The sequence below is a fragment of the Bos javanicus genome, chromosome 2, assembly GCF_032452875.1.
Source record: "Bos javanicus breed banteng chromosome 2, ARS-OSU_banteng_1.0, whole genome shotgun sequence".
Classification (NCBI taxonomy): domain Eukaryota; kingdom Metazoa; phylum Chordata; class Mammalia; order Artiodactyla; family Bovidae; genus Bos; species Bos javanicus.
Window position 1 is genome coordinate 88544215 of NC_083869.1, and position 15089 is coordinate 88559303.

The 15089-nt window shown below is 38.8% G+C and overlaps 2 protein-coding genes across 3 annotated transcripts in view; one reads left to right on the forward strand and one right to left on the reverse strand.

Moving 5' to 3' along the window:
• The window catches only part of FTCDNL1 (formiminotransferase cyclodeaminase N-terminal like), an 88097-nt gene extending 86311 nt beyond the window's left edge, over positions 1–1786 (reverse strand). Inside the window, exon 1 of one of the 2 annotated variants that reach the window (XM_061380995.1) lies at positions 1670–1786. The gene's annotated coding sequence lies outside the window, so the exon portion shown is untranslated. Of the gene's footprint in view, positions 1–807; positions 1096–1669 lie in introns of those variants that run through there. The other variant, XM_061380976.1, reaches the window with a different exon arrangement.
• Positions 1102–15057, forward strand: C2H2orf69 (chromosome 2 C2orf69 homolog). The gene is made up of 2 exons (XM_061380952.1): positions 1102–1594; positions 12064–15057. Exons 1-2 carry the CDS (start codon positions 1250–1252, stop codon positions 12889–12891), a joined length of 1173 nt encoding a protein of 390 aa, XP_061236936.1. The 5' UTR covers positions 1102–1249; the 3' UTR covers positions 12892–15057.
• The last annotated feature ends 32 nt before the right edge of the window (positions 15058–15089 follow it).

Here is a 15089-nt window from a genome sequence, read left to right on the forward strand (position 1 = left end):
TCCATCCTAAAGATCAGTCCTGGGTGTTCTTTGGAAGGAATGATGCTAAAGCTGAAACTCAAGTACTTTGGCCACCTCATGCGAAGAGTTGACTCATTGGAAAAGACTCTGATGCTGGGAGGGATTGGGGGCAGGAGAAGGGGACGACAGAGGATGAGATGCCTGGATGGCATCATTGACTCGATGGATATTGAGTCTGAGTCAACTTGGGGAGTTGGTGATGGACAGGGAGGCCTGGCGTGCTGCGATTCATAGGGTCACAAAGAGTCGGACACGACTGAGTGACTGAACTGAACTGAACTGGCCACAGATTGTTGTTGGACATCTACCGCATTCCTATTGTTCAAGCTGGTTTTTGAAAATCCTAAAAAGCAAATCTCGTTGGTGGCAAACACCAATGACAGGAAATATGTAACAACTAACGCTTTTTCTGTGTCCTGCTGCCTGATGCCAATCAGAGATGCATTAGACTTCATATCTAAATTCCCAAGAACCTAGAAATCTTTGTGTACCTACAAAAAAACTCAAGGGTGTGAGAAAAGGGCATGTAGAAGGGGATGACAGAAGATGAGCTGATTGGATGGCATCACCAACTCAATCAACGTGAGTTTGAACAAACTCCAGCCGATGGTGAAGGATGGGAAAACCTGGAGTGCTGCAGTCCATGGGGTCACAAAGAGTGGACACGACTGAGCGACTGAACAACAACAACAAGACTTCCCACAGATTTCTCTAAGAGGACAGAATTACTCTAATATCTTTGGGGTTGTGTCTCTTTTAAGGCTTCAAGGACTAGAGAAACCTCACCTGAAAGTTGAGCCTAGAGAAAGGGAAGCATGGTTAACTCCAAACTCTACCCCATTACTGGACGCGACCCTCTGCTGCAGCGCTGGTATCACAACTGTTACCCTTTTTGCCGGGGATTCTGGGCTCATTCCCTCTCCTTTCCTCTTCTCAGGGCTCTCCCCAGACTTCCGTTCAAACGTCCCGGCCAGAACAGAATCCACCAATCACAAACGTCTTTCCTCGGACCACGCCCCCTCATGGCCCCCTCAGGGAACCCGAGTCATATTTCGCGCACACCCCTCCTTCCCTTACGCACGCAGCACGCGGACGTCGGCCTCTGACGCAGTCGTTGCCCCTGGGCCGGCTGCCACCCAGGCCGCTCCCGCCGACCGTTGGCGCCAGGCTGAAGTTCCTCCCTCAGGCCCACCCTCCACCCTCCGAACCGCTACGGCGGCGGCGACCCATGTGGGGGTTCAGGCTCCTGCGGTCGCCGCCGCTGCTTCTTCTGCTGCCGCAGCTCGGAATCGGAATCGCCGCGTCCAGCTCTCACGCCGGAACCATGAACCTGGGCAGCAACAGCAGCGGCGGCGCGCCCTGCTCCCCCTCGGCCGAGCGGCGCCGGCAGCAGTGCGTGCAGCTGTCCACGGTGCCGGGAGCCGACCCTCAGCGCAGCAACGAATTGCTTCTGCTGGCGGCGGCGACGGCCGGGGAGGGACCAGGACGGCGGGACCTCTCTGAGGACCCGGCGAAGGAGGAGGTGCAACCGCCGCCCCAGCATCACGTTCTCTACTTCCCCGGGGATGTGCAGGTAACCCGCGGCCTGCCTGGGCACCTGTTCCTTCCTCTTGTGCATATGCGAATTCTCTAGATTCTTCTCTCCTACCTGGTGCCCGGTTCCTTGCCTCGCCTGAACACACCCACACATATGCTTCGCGATCTGGCTCCGCGCAATCCAAAACCGCCTCTTCCACGCCCCGACCCCCTCCTCAAAGAGCCCTAGAGGGTAGGTGTCCTTGGAGGGCCGCGACCTCGGAAGAGCCAGCTGTCAGTCCAGGTTTCGAGGGAGTGGTATTCAAGACATAGATATGAGACAGTGTATTTATTCTAAAACCTCGTTTCTCAGAGGGGTGTTGGGGGAGCAGGAGACAGAGAAATGGCTTTTAAATTAGTATGTAGTGTTCAAAAAACGCTGGCAGTTCTTAAAAAGCAAACAGAAAAACTAGTACTATGGTGTGACACTCTTAGTAACACTAAGAAAGGGAGAGTGGGTGGCAGAAAAGGGACAGTAATTGCTAAGCATGGCAATACTTTGATGCTCACCTAAATTCTGTGCTTTTGTTTTTGTGTGAGATTCTGTTTTTATTATTAATTTTGCGGCTGCAGGTAAATATTCATGGATAGGTTGTGTCTTAATCTAGATCTTTATCTAGAACTGCTTTGTCTTGAGTGGGTAGCCATTATATGTAACTGACTATATGCACTTCAAGATTTCTAATTTGAACAACTCAGCAGGAAGAGCTTCCATTAGTTGAGAGACAAGATGATGAAGACTACAGGAAGAGCAAGTTTAGTGGCAAAGATCCAGAGATTTTAGATTTGCGGTATCTATTAAATGTTCAAAAGGAAATGCATATGTGTAACTAGCAAGTATAAAGTTGCAGGAATAAGTCTAGGCTAGAACCCAAATGTTGAAGGTTGTCAGAATATAGGTAGTATGTGAAGCCAAGAGACCAAGAAAGAGATCACAAAGGGAGTAAAGGTAGTCAGGAAAGGTCTAAGAACTGAGTGCTACAGTATTCCCCAGTCATTAAATTTATCAGAAAGATAAGAAAGGAGTGTAACTCATTGGGTATTCACATATTTAATCCTCATTGATATTATACAGCATTATTCCCATTTTGTAGTTGAGCTGGCTGCAATACAGATTTAACAACTGGCCAGATATTTCATAGCTAAAATGTGCAGAATCAGGGATTAAACCTAGGCGATCTGGCCTCAGAGCTTTTGATGCATTATTCTCTATTTCTTCCCTAAGATACCTGCATTTTTGGAGGACTTCATACTCTGCATAAATCAACAGTATATCACTGTCCAAAAAGCTAATGGAATCTCAGGCTATGTAAAGAAATGGATGAGGTCAAAATGAAAGGAGGTATTAGACTAACTATATTTAGCACTTTATAGACTTCATCTGAAGATATGTGCTGTATTCTGATTGGCACTCTTTAAAAACATTTAGTGGGCATGCAGTGAAGGTTAGTTACCATTATTATCATCGTCATTATTATAGATGCACGCTGCAGCTGGCCCACAAAACTCTGGAAGTCACTGTCAGCAGTGCCATGCTGATTTGCCAAACTGAGCAAAAGGGCATCAACTGAGTAAATTAAGTTCCTTCTCTTAAACTGAAATACTCGATTTTTTTCATAGTTTTGATTAGCAGCCAACTAGACCAGTCAGTTATTTGGAGGGCAAGAGAAAAAACTGCATACACCTTCATAATTATCTGACTCCGGGAATAGTTTGTTAGCATATGTTTTAAAGCATTAATTTCAAAAACAATAAACTAATTGTTGCACGGTTTAAGAAACACATTCAACTTTATTTTAGCTTTACCTGTGTATACTAGCACTACCCAAAAGAACTTTCTGTGATGGTGGGAATGTTCCATGGAAATGCTCTGTATTTGCACCATGACAGCATGCAAAAACCTTAGGGGCTACTGAGGACTTGAAATGCAGCTACTGCAATTCAAAAACTGGACTTTTTAATTCTAAATTTAATAATAGCCACATATAGTTATCCTTTTGTCCACTCGATACATCAGCATATAAAGTGTCTTTACCTTCTAAATGTATCTAGAAGTGACAATAATTATTTAGAAATCTTAAGTCAAATCATACCACACCTCTACTGAAAACTCTCCACAGCTTCCCATGGCACTTAGAGTAAAAACCAGAGTCCTCTTGATGGCCTGCAAGGTACTTCACTATATTTACCTTTCCCACCCTGTAGCTTCTGTTTTTTTAGGCGCCTCACTTAGGCATGCAAGATCTAAGTTCCTTGACCAGGGCTCCAACCTGTGGGTCCCCTGCAGTGGAAACGTGAAGTCCTAACCACTGAACTGCCAGGGGATTCCCATCCCTTGGCTTTTTTGACTGTCTCCCCAGAAGGCTCAGCCACACTGACCTTATTGCTCATGTTAGGCACACTTGACCCCAAATGCTTTGCCCATACTGCCTGGAACACTCTTTCTGCAGATGTCTGGAAGGATTCATTACTTCCCCTTTCAGTTGCTCAAAAGCTGCCTTCACAGTGAGGCCTTTTCTGACCATCCTATTTAATAATCATACATGTGCACAGGATCTCTGTGAACTTTCTCTTTTTTGTTTTTATCCATTTCATTTACTATATTAGTTATTCATCTTGTTTTTCATCTTCCACTAGTATGATGAAAGCTTCATGTATGTTTTCTTTACTGTTACATCTGTGATGCTTAGAGAGTGTCATGAAGTAGGTGTTCAGTAGATAGCTTCCTGAATGAATAAATGTATATAAGTTCCTTTGAGCAATGCCTTAAGTGCTACTTGGTTGTTATTATATGAAGTGCTTTTAGGTTCAGATTTCCTTATCTGTGCACTTGATTCTTTTAAGTCTAATGTTTATCCTTAGGAAATTTACCCTGTTCATACAGCTCATCTTTTTAGTGTATGGATCCTTTCAGAACTCTTATTTCCATTTATATCATATATAGATTAAGTAAGCATTCTTTCTATGTCTTTATTTTTAATTTGGATAAATATTGAATGGATTAGGGCCAACAGAACTTTGTAGGATACCTTTAGAAATTTTGCCTTATCTTAACACAAGATTCATAATTTGGTGTTAATTGGATCTGGTTGACAGTGTAATTTTAAATCCTAATTACCATTACCTTTTTGATGTTCTTGTAGTCATCTTTTATTGTATATCCTTTTTTATGCCACACTTGTCCTTTTATCATTTGAATTACAGGAAAGTTGAGGCCACAGTAATTAACTTTTCTTTAGGTACTTCTTGATGTGTTTCTTATGATTTTGGAGGGGGATCAGAATTTTTTTAAGTAGGTATTTTCCAATTTTCTTGTGTTTCTTGCTTTTTAAATCCTCAGGATATAGAATTGTACTACCTCTTTTTTTAAGTTTACAATTTGATGAATTTTGACAAGTACAATTATGTAACCATCAAAACAAACATATAACCCAACATCTCCATTACCCCTAAAGAGAGAGACCCCTGTGCCCTACTCCAATCAGTTTTCTCAGCCACAGGCAATCACTGATCTGCTTTCTTTCACTATAGTTTTGCCTTTCTAGATCTTCATTAGTTAGGAATCATGTAGTATGTAGTCTTGTCTTTCTGGCTTCTTTCACTTAGTAGTCTGGCCTCTTTCACTTAGTCTAATGCTTCTGAAGTTCATTCTCTGTGGTCTCTATCAGGAGATTATTTCTTTTTAATGCCAAGTAGTTTTCTGTGTGTGGGTATATGATATAGTTACCCATTCGGTAGTTCATAAACATTTGGGTCATTTCCAATGTTAGCTTTTAAAAACTTGTGCTTTCCTAAACAGTAGGATATGTAGATGAGCATGTCCTAAGTGTATGTCTTGGTGAGTGGGAAAAGACTCACTTCTCCTGTGTGACTCTCCTTTACTTCTTACACTGTTACCACACTCAGGACATTTCTAACAATAGACCCCCCACACCAAACAATTCTCTACACCACCAGTTAGGTATCCTATAATTCAGTTCAATTCTAGAGTTATCCAGTCTCCACTATCTACCTGCAGTTAATGTCAGATTCCACATCTTAAGGCTTCAGTCCCACAGGTCTGTTCCCCTCCCTACTTCATATGCCAGTCACAAGTCTCAGGTTGTCACCTGAACTCATGACTGACCAGCTATAGATTGGGGTTTAAACAGTCCCCTCCTTGGGTTCAATTAGTTGCTAGAATGGCTCACAGAACTTTGGAAAACAATTTACACTGTTTACCTATTTATTCTAGAAGGATATGATAAAGGATACAGGTGAACATTCAGGTGCAAGAGATGCATAGGGAAAGGTACGTGAGAAGAGGTGCAGAGCTTCCGTGCTCTCTCTGAGTGCACCGCTCTCCCAGCACCTTCACGTGTCACTAGCCTGGAAGCTTCCCGAACCTGTACTTTGGAGATTTTTATGGAGGCTTCACTGCATATGTATGACCAGTCATTAACTTTATTTCCAGCCCCTCTTGGGAGAATGGAAAGTGGAGCTGAAAGTTTCAAACTTCTAATCATGTCTTGGTCTTTCTGGTGACCATCCTCTGTCACGCATGAAGTTTCAAGGGTTTTAGGAGCTCTGTGCCAGGAACCATGGGCAGACACACATACGCATGCATTCTACTATTTCTCATCTGATTGATGAGAAACCCTGGGGTTTCATGTGCTTGTCAAGCAGCCTTCTCAGGCTGGTTCCTGTTAATGGTCCTTCTAGCTTGCCTGAACACGGGATGTCCGCTTTATGCTCAGTGAAGATAACCCCTTGACCCAACTTTTTATGTAAGTACAGCTTGTAGCTTATATAGCTTTCCTCACACTGGTATAAGAGTGGTCCACCTAATTAAGTCTTTATCATGGAGATACATGTCAAGTTTTCCTGAAAATCTTTGGAACCAGTACTTCAGTACCAGTATGGGGTGGGCCTTTACATTTTTGCAGGTCAGCCAGCATCATTCTTTGGAGTAAGCACCGGGTAGTCTCTCCTCCAGGAGATTCTCTGGCCACCCGCCTCACTGGGGATGAAGAGAATCAAGCCGCCTACCCTTTAACCCCTACAAGGAGAGTAAGTGCATTCTATTCCCAACTGGGATGAAAGCTCTCTCAGAAGAATCTTCCTGCATTCTTCCACCTCTTCTGTAGACTGGCCTTGAGTAGTAGCCTGGGTTGCAGAACTGGTTTTGACAACCTGTTAGCAAGTCCTTAGGGGCTGTCTGGTCTCTCTTTTTAGAAGTGCTTATCCATTGTTCTTCTGGGCTTCTTAGACACAAGAGTAACAATTTTATTTTTACATTTTAATACACACAGTTACGAAGTATGAGCATTTTCCTCCTCTGATCATGTAATGTGGGGTAATCAAAGAAAACACAAAGTTTTTAGGTTTACCATCTCCTGTGTGGTAGAGACTAAACAAAGTCATAGAATCTTGTTCATTTTAGCTCATTTACTAAACAACTATATGTAATAAAAACAGCTATGTGGTTGGTAGGGCCTCATTTTCCTTAGCTGTAAAAAGAGTTTAGGTATTTGTGCTTTCTTTTGTATTTGACATTTATATCTAATTATGAATCCATAGAATAATTCAGTGTTGGCTCTGTTCTTCCCAACTAATATTTGGGTATCTTTATGAAGACTTGACTAATATTCCTCCTACTTCAGACATAATAGGAATTCCACTTCATAATTCTGGAATTTCTAACTAATACTGCAAAACTAAACTCAGATATTTATGGAGCTTTCCCTAATTTCCCAGAACATGGGTTAGAGTCTCCCTTCCTCTATGTCCTCCCACAGATATCCCTGTTTTACAGCAATAACCATATTACCTTGTAATTGTTTATCTGTCTCTCCCACTGGACTTTGTTCTTGAGGGACTATGCCTTTCTTATCTTTGCATTCCCAGAACTGTGCTTAGTGCCCCCCAAATGTCAGTTGATGAATATATGAAGAAATGGAAATCAAAGTTTAATAGGCAAAGTTTTTAGTTTGTATTGGAAACATGTTGCTTCCCTTTCTGATGATACCCATGTGTGTACATGCATGCCCACCTACACTCCTCCCCGAGGGATATTTCCTTTCATGTCCATCCCTCTCTTCTTTACATTGGTGCCTGAATTGCAGATTGTTTAATTATTTGCAAGATAGGGTTCTGTATAGAAAAAGAGGGTAGATTTCTTATAGGTAGGGACAAGGGAAAGGGCCCAAATTTGCTTTCTCACTGAAATAAAATAAGTATTTATCCAAAAAACAGGATTTAGATGAGCCCTTTCAGATCTAAGCTCCTATGATAATTTTATATCTCACAAATCTGGATGTGCAGAAGGCAGTAGCAGAATCCATAAAAAATGATAGCCTTCTGGGAATAGATATTTTTTTAACATATATGACAAGCTTAATATTAATGAGATACAAACTGTTAAGAAGAACTTGAGCATCCTGTTGGGAAAGTTACTAAAGAATATGAACAGAGAATTAACAAAAAAATGAAAATTGCCAGCAAGCATAGAAAAATATTCAACCTAATTAGGAATGAAAATATGCAAATTAAATCAAAAGACAGACATCATTTTATCTTAGTAGCAGAGATTTTTTTTAAAAAATTAATGCTAATAGCCAGTGTAGGTAAGGATATGAGAAAATAAGCTCTTGTATACTTCTAGGGGAGTAGAAATTGGTATTAATCTTCCTGACAGGAAGTCTAGAAATTATACAAATCTATACTTATTGATGAGGAATTGTGCCTATAACATTTTAAAGTGAAAACTCTATGTATAATTTTGTTGAGGGAAGAAATAAACATAAACATTCTTGTATATGTGTATGTATACTAAAGAACACTGGAATTCTAGACACCAAAATTGTAATAGTGATTGTTTCTAATGAAGGTTTTATGGATCGGTGGTTTTTCTATTTTCCTTATACTTTTATATATAGACTTTATAAATTTTTGTAGTATTACTTTTATTAGACTTAATTTTTTAAGAGAAAAATGTGCATATTGCTAAAAATTCAGTTTATTCAAGATCATACATTGAAAAGTCAGTCTCCTTTTCATCCCTTTGAATGACTGAAGGCAGTTTCTGATTTTCCATTCCTGTGGCTAACCACTGTTGGGGAATTCCCTGGTGGTCCATTGGTTAGGACTGTATGCTTTCACAGCCAGGGGCCTTTGTTCTATATCTGGTCATGGAACTAACATCCCACAAGACTTCCCAGGTGGCGCTAGTGGTAAAGAACCTGCCTGCCAATGCAGGAGATATAAGAGACTTGGATTTGATCCCTCGGTTGGAAAGATCCCCTGGAGAAGGAAATGGCAGTCTACTCCAGTAATTCTTGCCTGGAGAATCCCATGGACAGAGGAACCTGGCAGACTACAGTCCATGGGGTCACAAAGAGCCAGCCATACATGACTGAAGTGACTTAGCACACATGGAGGGCTGACTATTGTTACTGATTTATATGTCCTTCCAGAGACAGTCTATGCTGATGCAAACTTTTTTTCTTTAAACACAAATGATAGCTTATCAGTACAGGGGGTTTTTAGCCTTTATATTACAAAACATATGAGTACTTATAGAGCTGCCTCATTCTTCTAGAGCAGGAATAAATGTCCTTATACATATTTATTTATGCATATGTGCAAGTATAGCCCTGAGATAAATTCCTAGAATGAGAATAACTAGGTCAAAAGAGAAGTGCATTTAAAAATGTTTGGTGTATGATTATTATAAATAAGGAAAAGTTACAGTTCTTTTTCTCTTTTTTATACCCCCATATCCAGTCCATTAGCAAATGCTGTTGCTGACTTGAAAAAAGGCACATGAGTTGCAAGTTAAGTTTTATTAGGGGCAAAATGAGGACTACAGCCCAGGAAACAGCATTTCAGATAGCTCTGAGGCACTGCTCCAAAGAGGTAGAGGGAAGGTCAGTATAAATGTGGTTTTAGTGAAAGGGAAGTACATGCAATCAATCACATATTTTCTGCAGAAGGTTGCTGCTAGTCACTAGGATCAGTCATCACCATGAAGGGTTTTAGTGCTTTTGTAGATGTGAGGAGATGCAAGAATTGGGCTCATAAAATCAGCTCCTAAAAATACCTAACTATCTGAAGATCCATTCTGCCAGTTTTTCCCAAAGCACAGAGTGTCTCATTTCCGCTTTCCATCCTGAACTCTTTCCAGGGAGTGTTAAAGTCAGCAGCTGCAGTGGCACCTGAGTTAATCCTTATAGAGGCAGATGACAAGTGCCAATTTGTAGTTGACACTGTGATTCTGCCTTCAATATATATTCAGAATCTGACTGGTTCTTGCCACCTTTTACTTCTAATACCACTCTGGTTCAAGCCACATTCTCTAATTGGGCTTATACTTCAGTAGCCACCCACTGCTCTCCCTGCTTCAGACTGTTGCCCCTTCGCACATAGGAGTCAGATTATTCCTTGCAAGGCAGATTATATCAGCCATTTACCTCACACCCTATCAGACTAAAGACCTCAGGGTATCTTACAAGGCATGATTAGCACCTCCCCTCTTCCCCACCAGGGGCTTTCCTGATAGCTTAGTTGGTAAAGAATCCACCTGCAATGCAGGAGACTGCAGTTCAATTCATGGGTCAGGAAGATCTGCTGGAGAAGGGATAGGCTACCCACCCCAGTATTTGGGGGCTGCCCTTGTGCCTCATCTGGTAAAGAATCTGCCTGCAATGCAGGAGACCTGGGTTCGATCCCTGGGTTGGGAAGATCCCTTGGAGAAGGGAAAGGTTACCCACTCCAGTATTCTGGCCTGGAGAATCCCATGGTCCATATAGTCCATTGGGTCACAAAGAGTCAGACACGACTGAGCGACTTTCTCTTCTTCCCCAACAATCTCTGTGACCCTCGTGATCACTTTTGCACCTTCACTTCACTGGTGGAACACTGGTCTCATTGCTGTATCTTAGTTATGTCAACCATGGTTCCACTTCAGGTCATTAGGTCCTTTTGCAGTTCCTTATGCCTGAAATAATCATGACTCACTCCCTCAGCTCCTTCAGGTCCTTCTCAACTGTTGCCTTAGTGGAGACTACCCTGTGTTTTAAATAATAATCTTTCACCCTCTCCAAAACTCTGCAGTCCTTTTCCTCTACTTTTGTTACATTCCATTGCACTTAACCACCTTAAAATATCTTGTGCTGTCTAGCTAGTAACTACTTGTAGCTGTTGTCCATTTGAAATTTACTCTAATCAAAGAAATATATTTTAAATTGCATTTAACTTTAAATTTAAATCTAAAAACTGTTACTCAGTTCAGTTCCTAGAAAACTTTTTTAAGTGTATTTGAGCAACTTGGGTATGTGAATCTACTTTTGCAGCTGTGAATCTTATGAAATCTAAATTCAGATCAAGTATTTCCGATGAAAATTTAGCACCCAAATTGAGATGTTATAAGTGTAAAATATACACTAGATTTCAGAAACTTAGAAAAAGAAATGTAGTAATTTCAGTACTTTTTATGTTGGTTACATGTGGAAATAATATGTTACACGTGGATGTATGGGGCTCGATAAAATATATTATTTAAAAATAATTTGGGATTTTCCTAGCAGTCCAGAGGTTAAGACTCCATGCTTCCACTGCAGGGAGTATGGATTTGATCCCTGGCTAGAAACTAAGATCCCGCATGCCGGAGGGCACAGCCCCCCCAAAAAGAAAAAAATTCATCTGTTAATGTCTTACTTTTTAATGTAGCTACTAGAAAATTTTACGTGTGGCTCACTGTATTTCCGTTGGAGGGTGCTGTTCTGTTGACTTACAGAGTTGTTTATTACGTATCTCTATATTAGAATGTGCACTCTCTGTGGGCAGGGGTTTTATCTGTTCTGATCCACGACTGTCCAGGAGGTATCCAGTACATTTTATAGAATAAATGAATTTGAGTGAATTTCCCTTTTTTAAGGATATTATGAATAAAAGTTAAAAGGAAAACCAAATTTACATACATGTCCTAGAATGTATAGGACATTATTAATATATCAAGTACTTATAAATAAATAGGATGCAAATTTAAAAAGGCAAAACAGGCACAGTAGAAATCTAGATAACTAATAAATATATGAACAAAATTCATTTAAATTTTTAATAAATTCAAATTAGAATAAGTTATCCTATGCCAATGAAATTTAACAAAGATAAAAGAAAAACTATACATACTTCTTTGGAAGACAGTATTGTAGTCTGTATAATCAATCTTAAACTACGAATATTCTTGAACCTAGTTTTTCCACATCTAGGAATTTATTTTTAAGGATGTAATCACAGTAATGTTCACTGTAGCTCTGTAATACTAAAATCTTACAACCAGGAAGTAATAGATTTATAGTTTTCATTTTGAGTACATTAACCATAGGTCATTATAATGTACCAACTTCCTCCACAATAAAAATGGGAAACTAATTTTGTGGAAATAATTTATTTAAATGTGTAATGTTTATCTTTTTTACTTTTCAGAATTACCATGAAATTATGACTCGTCATCCTGAGAATTATCAGTGGGAAAACTGGAGTCTAGAAAATGTTGCCACCATCTTAGCCCACCGGTTCCCCAATAGTTATATTTGGGTGATAAAGTGTTCCCGAATGCATTTGCACAAATTCAGCTGCTATGACAATTTTGTGAAAAGCAATATGTTTGGTGCTCCAGAACACAGTACTGACTTTGGAGCTTTTAAGCACCTTTACATGTTATTAGTTAATGCTTTTAACTTAAGTCAGAAGAGTTTGCTATCAAAGAAGAATGTGAAAGATTCGAATAAGGACTCCAAAGCATCTAATTGTCGATCCACTTCTTCTCATACTACCAATGGTTGCCAGGGAGAAAAAGAGAGGACCTGTGAAAAATCTGATGAGTCTGCTATGAGTTTTTTTCCACCATCATTAAATGGTGCTTCTTTTACTTTGATTGGATTCAGTAAAGGTTGTGTTGTTTTGAATCAGTTGCTTTTTGAATTGAAAGAAGCCAAGAAAGACAAGAACATCGATGCTTTTATCAAAAACATAAAAACAATGTACTGGTTGGATGGTGGTCATTCTGGAGGAAGCAACACTTGGATTACTTATCCAGAAGTCTTGAAAGAATTTGCACAAACAGGGATAATTGTTCACACCCATGTAACACCTTACCAAGTACATGATCCAATGAGATCTTGGATTGGAAAGGAGCACAAGAAATTTGTTCAGATACTTGGCGATTTTGGTATGCAGGTGACTAGCCAAATTCATTTTGCAAACGATGCTCCTTCCATAGAGAATCACTTCAGGGTTCATGAAGTATTTTAGACTATAATATTATTAATGTAGAAGAGCAGAAGCACTTTCAGAAAGTGTTATGAATTCAGATAATGAGGATGTAAATTCATAGATGCAGTGTCAGTTTTTTTTCCTGGGCATGGGGGAAGGAAGCACACATTCCTAAAATATGGGTGTAATGTGCAATAATGTTCCTTGTTTGTAAATGTATTTAATTGGGACTGGGTTGGAATTACTTCATTTGAAATTTAAAAGGTGATTTGTGATAATCCTACAAGGAGATATAAGACCCTTAAAAATGAAAAGTTACAATACAGTCCTTATAAAAGGCAGTGAAGATTGTTATTGTTGGAAATAGTTTATTTTCTGAGTAATGTTTGAAACTAATTTTGGTGATACTTTAACAGTAAATAGCTCTTTCGGACTCAAAACTTTTGAGTGGAAATACTCTGTCTTCAAACAAAGTGAAGGCACACTGATGTTTTCCATCATTTTGCAATAACTATACCCTGCCTCTTATGTTTATAAACTCATGAAGTTATTCTTCAATGTGCCATCAATTGTTTTTTCTTAAGAGTCAAAATGTATTTGTTTCCACATATCCAAGAATGTGCAGTAGTAAAGAGTTGGTTTTAAAAATATTACACTTAAGCACTGTGGCTTACTTTTTAATTGACAGCTTTTGGATAAGACATTTTGGAGTTTCTTAAAATTTGGCAACAGTTCTTTTAGAAAATTGTTTCAGATTGAACATAATTGTGTATATTGGGTAAAAATACAGATTTAAAATCATTTCATCCTATCAGTCTTTTGAAAGAGATCAGCTTAGGTAAAATGTAATCCTCTACTTTGGTACAGCTCTATTAAAAAGGAGACAGATTCTATAGATTGAAGTCACTGTTTCTCCTGCAGCATGATTTTGTCTGCCAAAAGAAAGCAGTTCTCCTTGGCCAAAATGCAAAATTATATTGCTAAAAGAAAAGTTAAAAGGGAAAGTTTGAAGATACAAATGATTTTATTTTGGCTGAAAAACTGAATTTGCTTAACACTGCTACATAAATTGGGTGAGGTTTCCTTCTGCCCATTTTTCTTGACCTAGATAAATATATTTTGAGAAACCAAGATCTAATAAATGTCAACCAACATTGAAACATAGCTGTGTGATTACAATAAAAAGTTAATGGTCTTTTAAAAATTGTTTATTAATAATTAGCTTTTATGGGTCGTGAAATAATTAAGCAGGGAAGTAACATGCTGTTTTCAGATTGAAAAAACAGACTGAAGCTTAATATCTTAATAAGCCAGAGGGTCTCAATATATAAAACAATAATTAAAATGTTAATTTCTTGGTTTCTTCCCAGAATTATATTTTAATAACTTGGTAAGTACATTCCAAATATTCAGACTTATAAGAAAGGATTTTTACTTAACAGATACTTAAAATTAATATCCCCTAATTCTATGAATTGCAGAATAGTATCTTTCAATGGTTTTCTAAACGGATAAAGTACAATAGTTTTATGTTGCTTTGGTTTCTTTTAAATACCTGCTGTTTCTTTTGAGACCAAAAATTCCCAGCAAGGAAACAAGTCAGTCTGATTCTAGCATTTTATTTATTACCTTGTCTTAAAACACCATTATTGATTGGATAGCTCCTTTCAATATGTTTTAATAATCCTTGGTTAAATTTATGTATATCTAATGTAAATAGCTAAGTTACTAAGTATTTTAATGCAGGAGGAAGGAAAGGCATTTCTTTTTACAAATTAACTAAAATGGAGAAGTATGACTTTCAGCAGAAGGAAGGATTCATTTAAAAATCTGAGGTATTTAAAGATCTGGTCCTTGTAGCTATCTCATCTTAACTAATTATTATATGTTGAATGGATATTAAGAATTACTCTCTGGGACACCTGGAATTGCCATTGCATCAAAATGAGACAGTGTTGAAAGGTAGAATTATTTTCTTGAATGAAAATATATTCAAGTTGATCTATACTCAAATATTTTAATACTTAAAAATTTGTTCTTTTTCCACATTTGTTTAAAACTGTTACAGATGTTAGTGTTTCCTTTTGGATTGTGCTTTTGTGTTTGTGTCATGAGTCAATTGAGAAAAGTAGTCAAATAATGTTAAAGTTGTTACCACCACAGCATGAATGTACAATTGTATTAAATTTAATCCACAGAAGTGTATTTGGATGTGTGCTGTATGTTAACTAGATTTG

Excerpts from the sequence above, each read along its gene's own strand:
- C2H2orf69 (XM_061380952.1), top strand. The coding sequence starts at position 1,250 with ATGTGGGGGTTCAGGCTCCTGCGGTCGCCGCCGCTGCTTCTTCTGCTG. Across the intron at positions 1,595-12,063 it reads ACTTCCCCGGGGATGTGCAG|AATTACCATGAAATTATGAC; the intron begins GTAACCCGCGGC and ends TTTACTTTTCAG.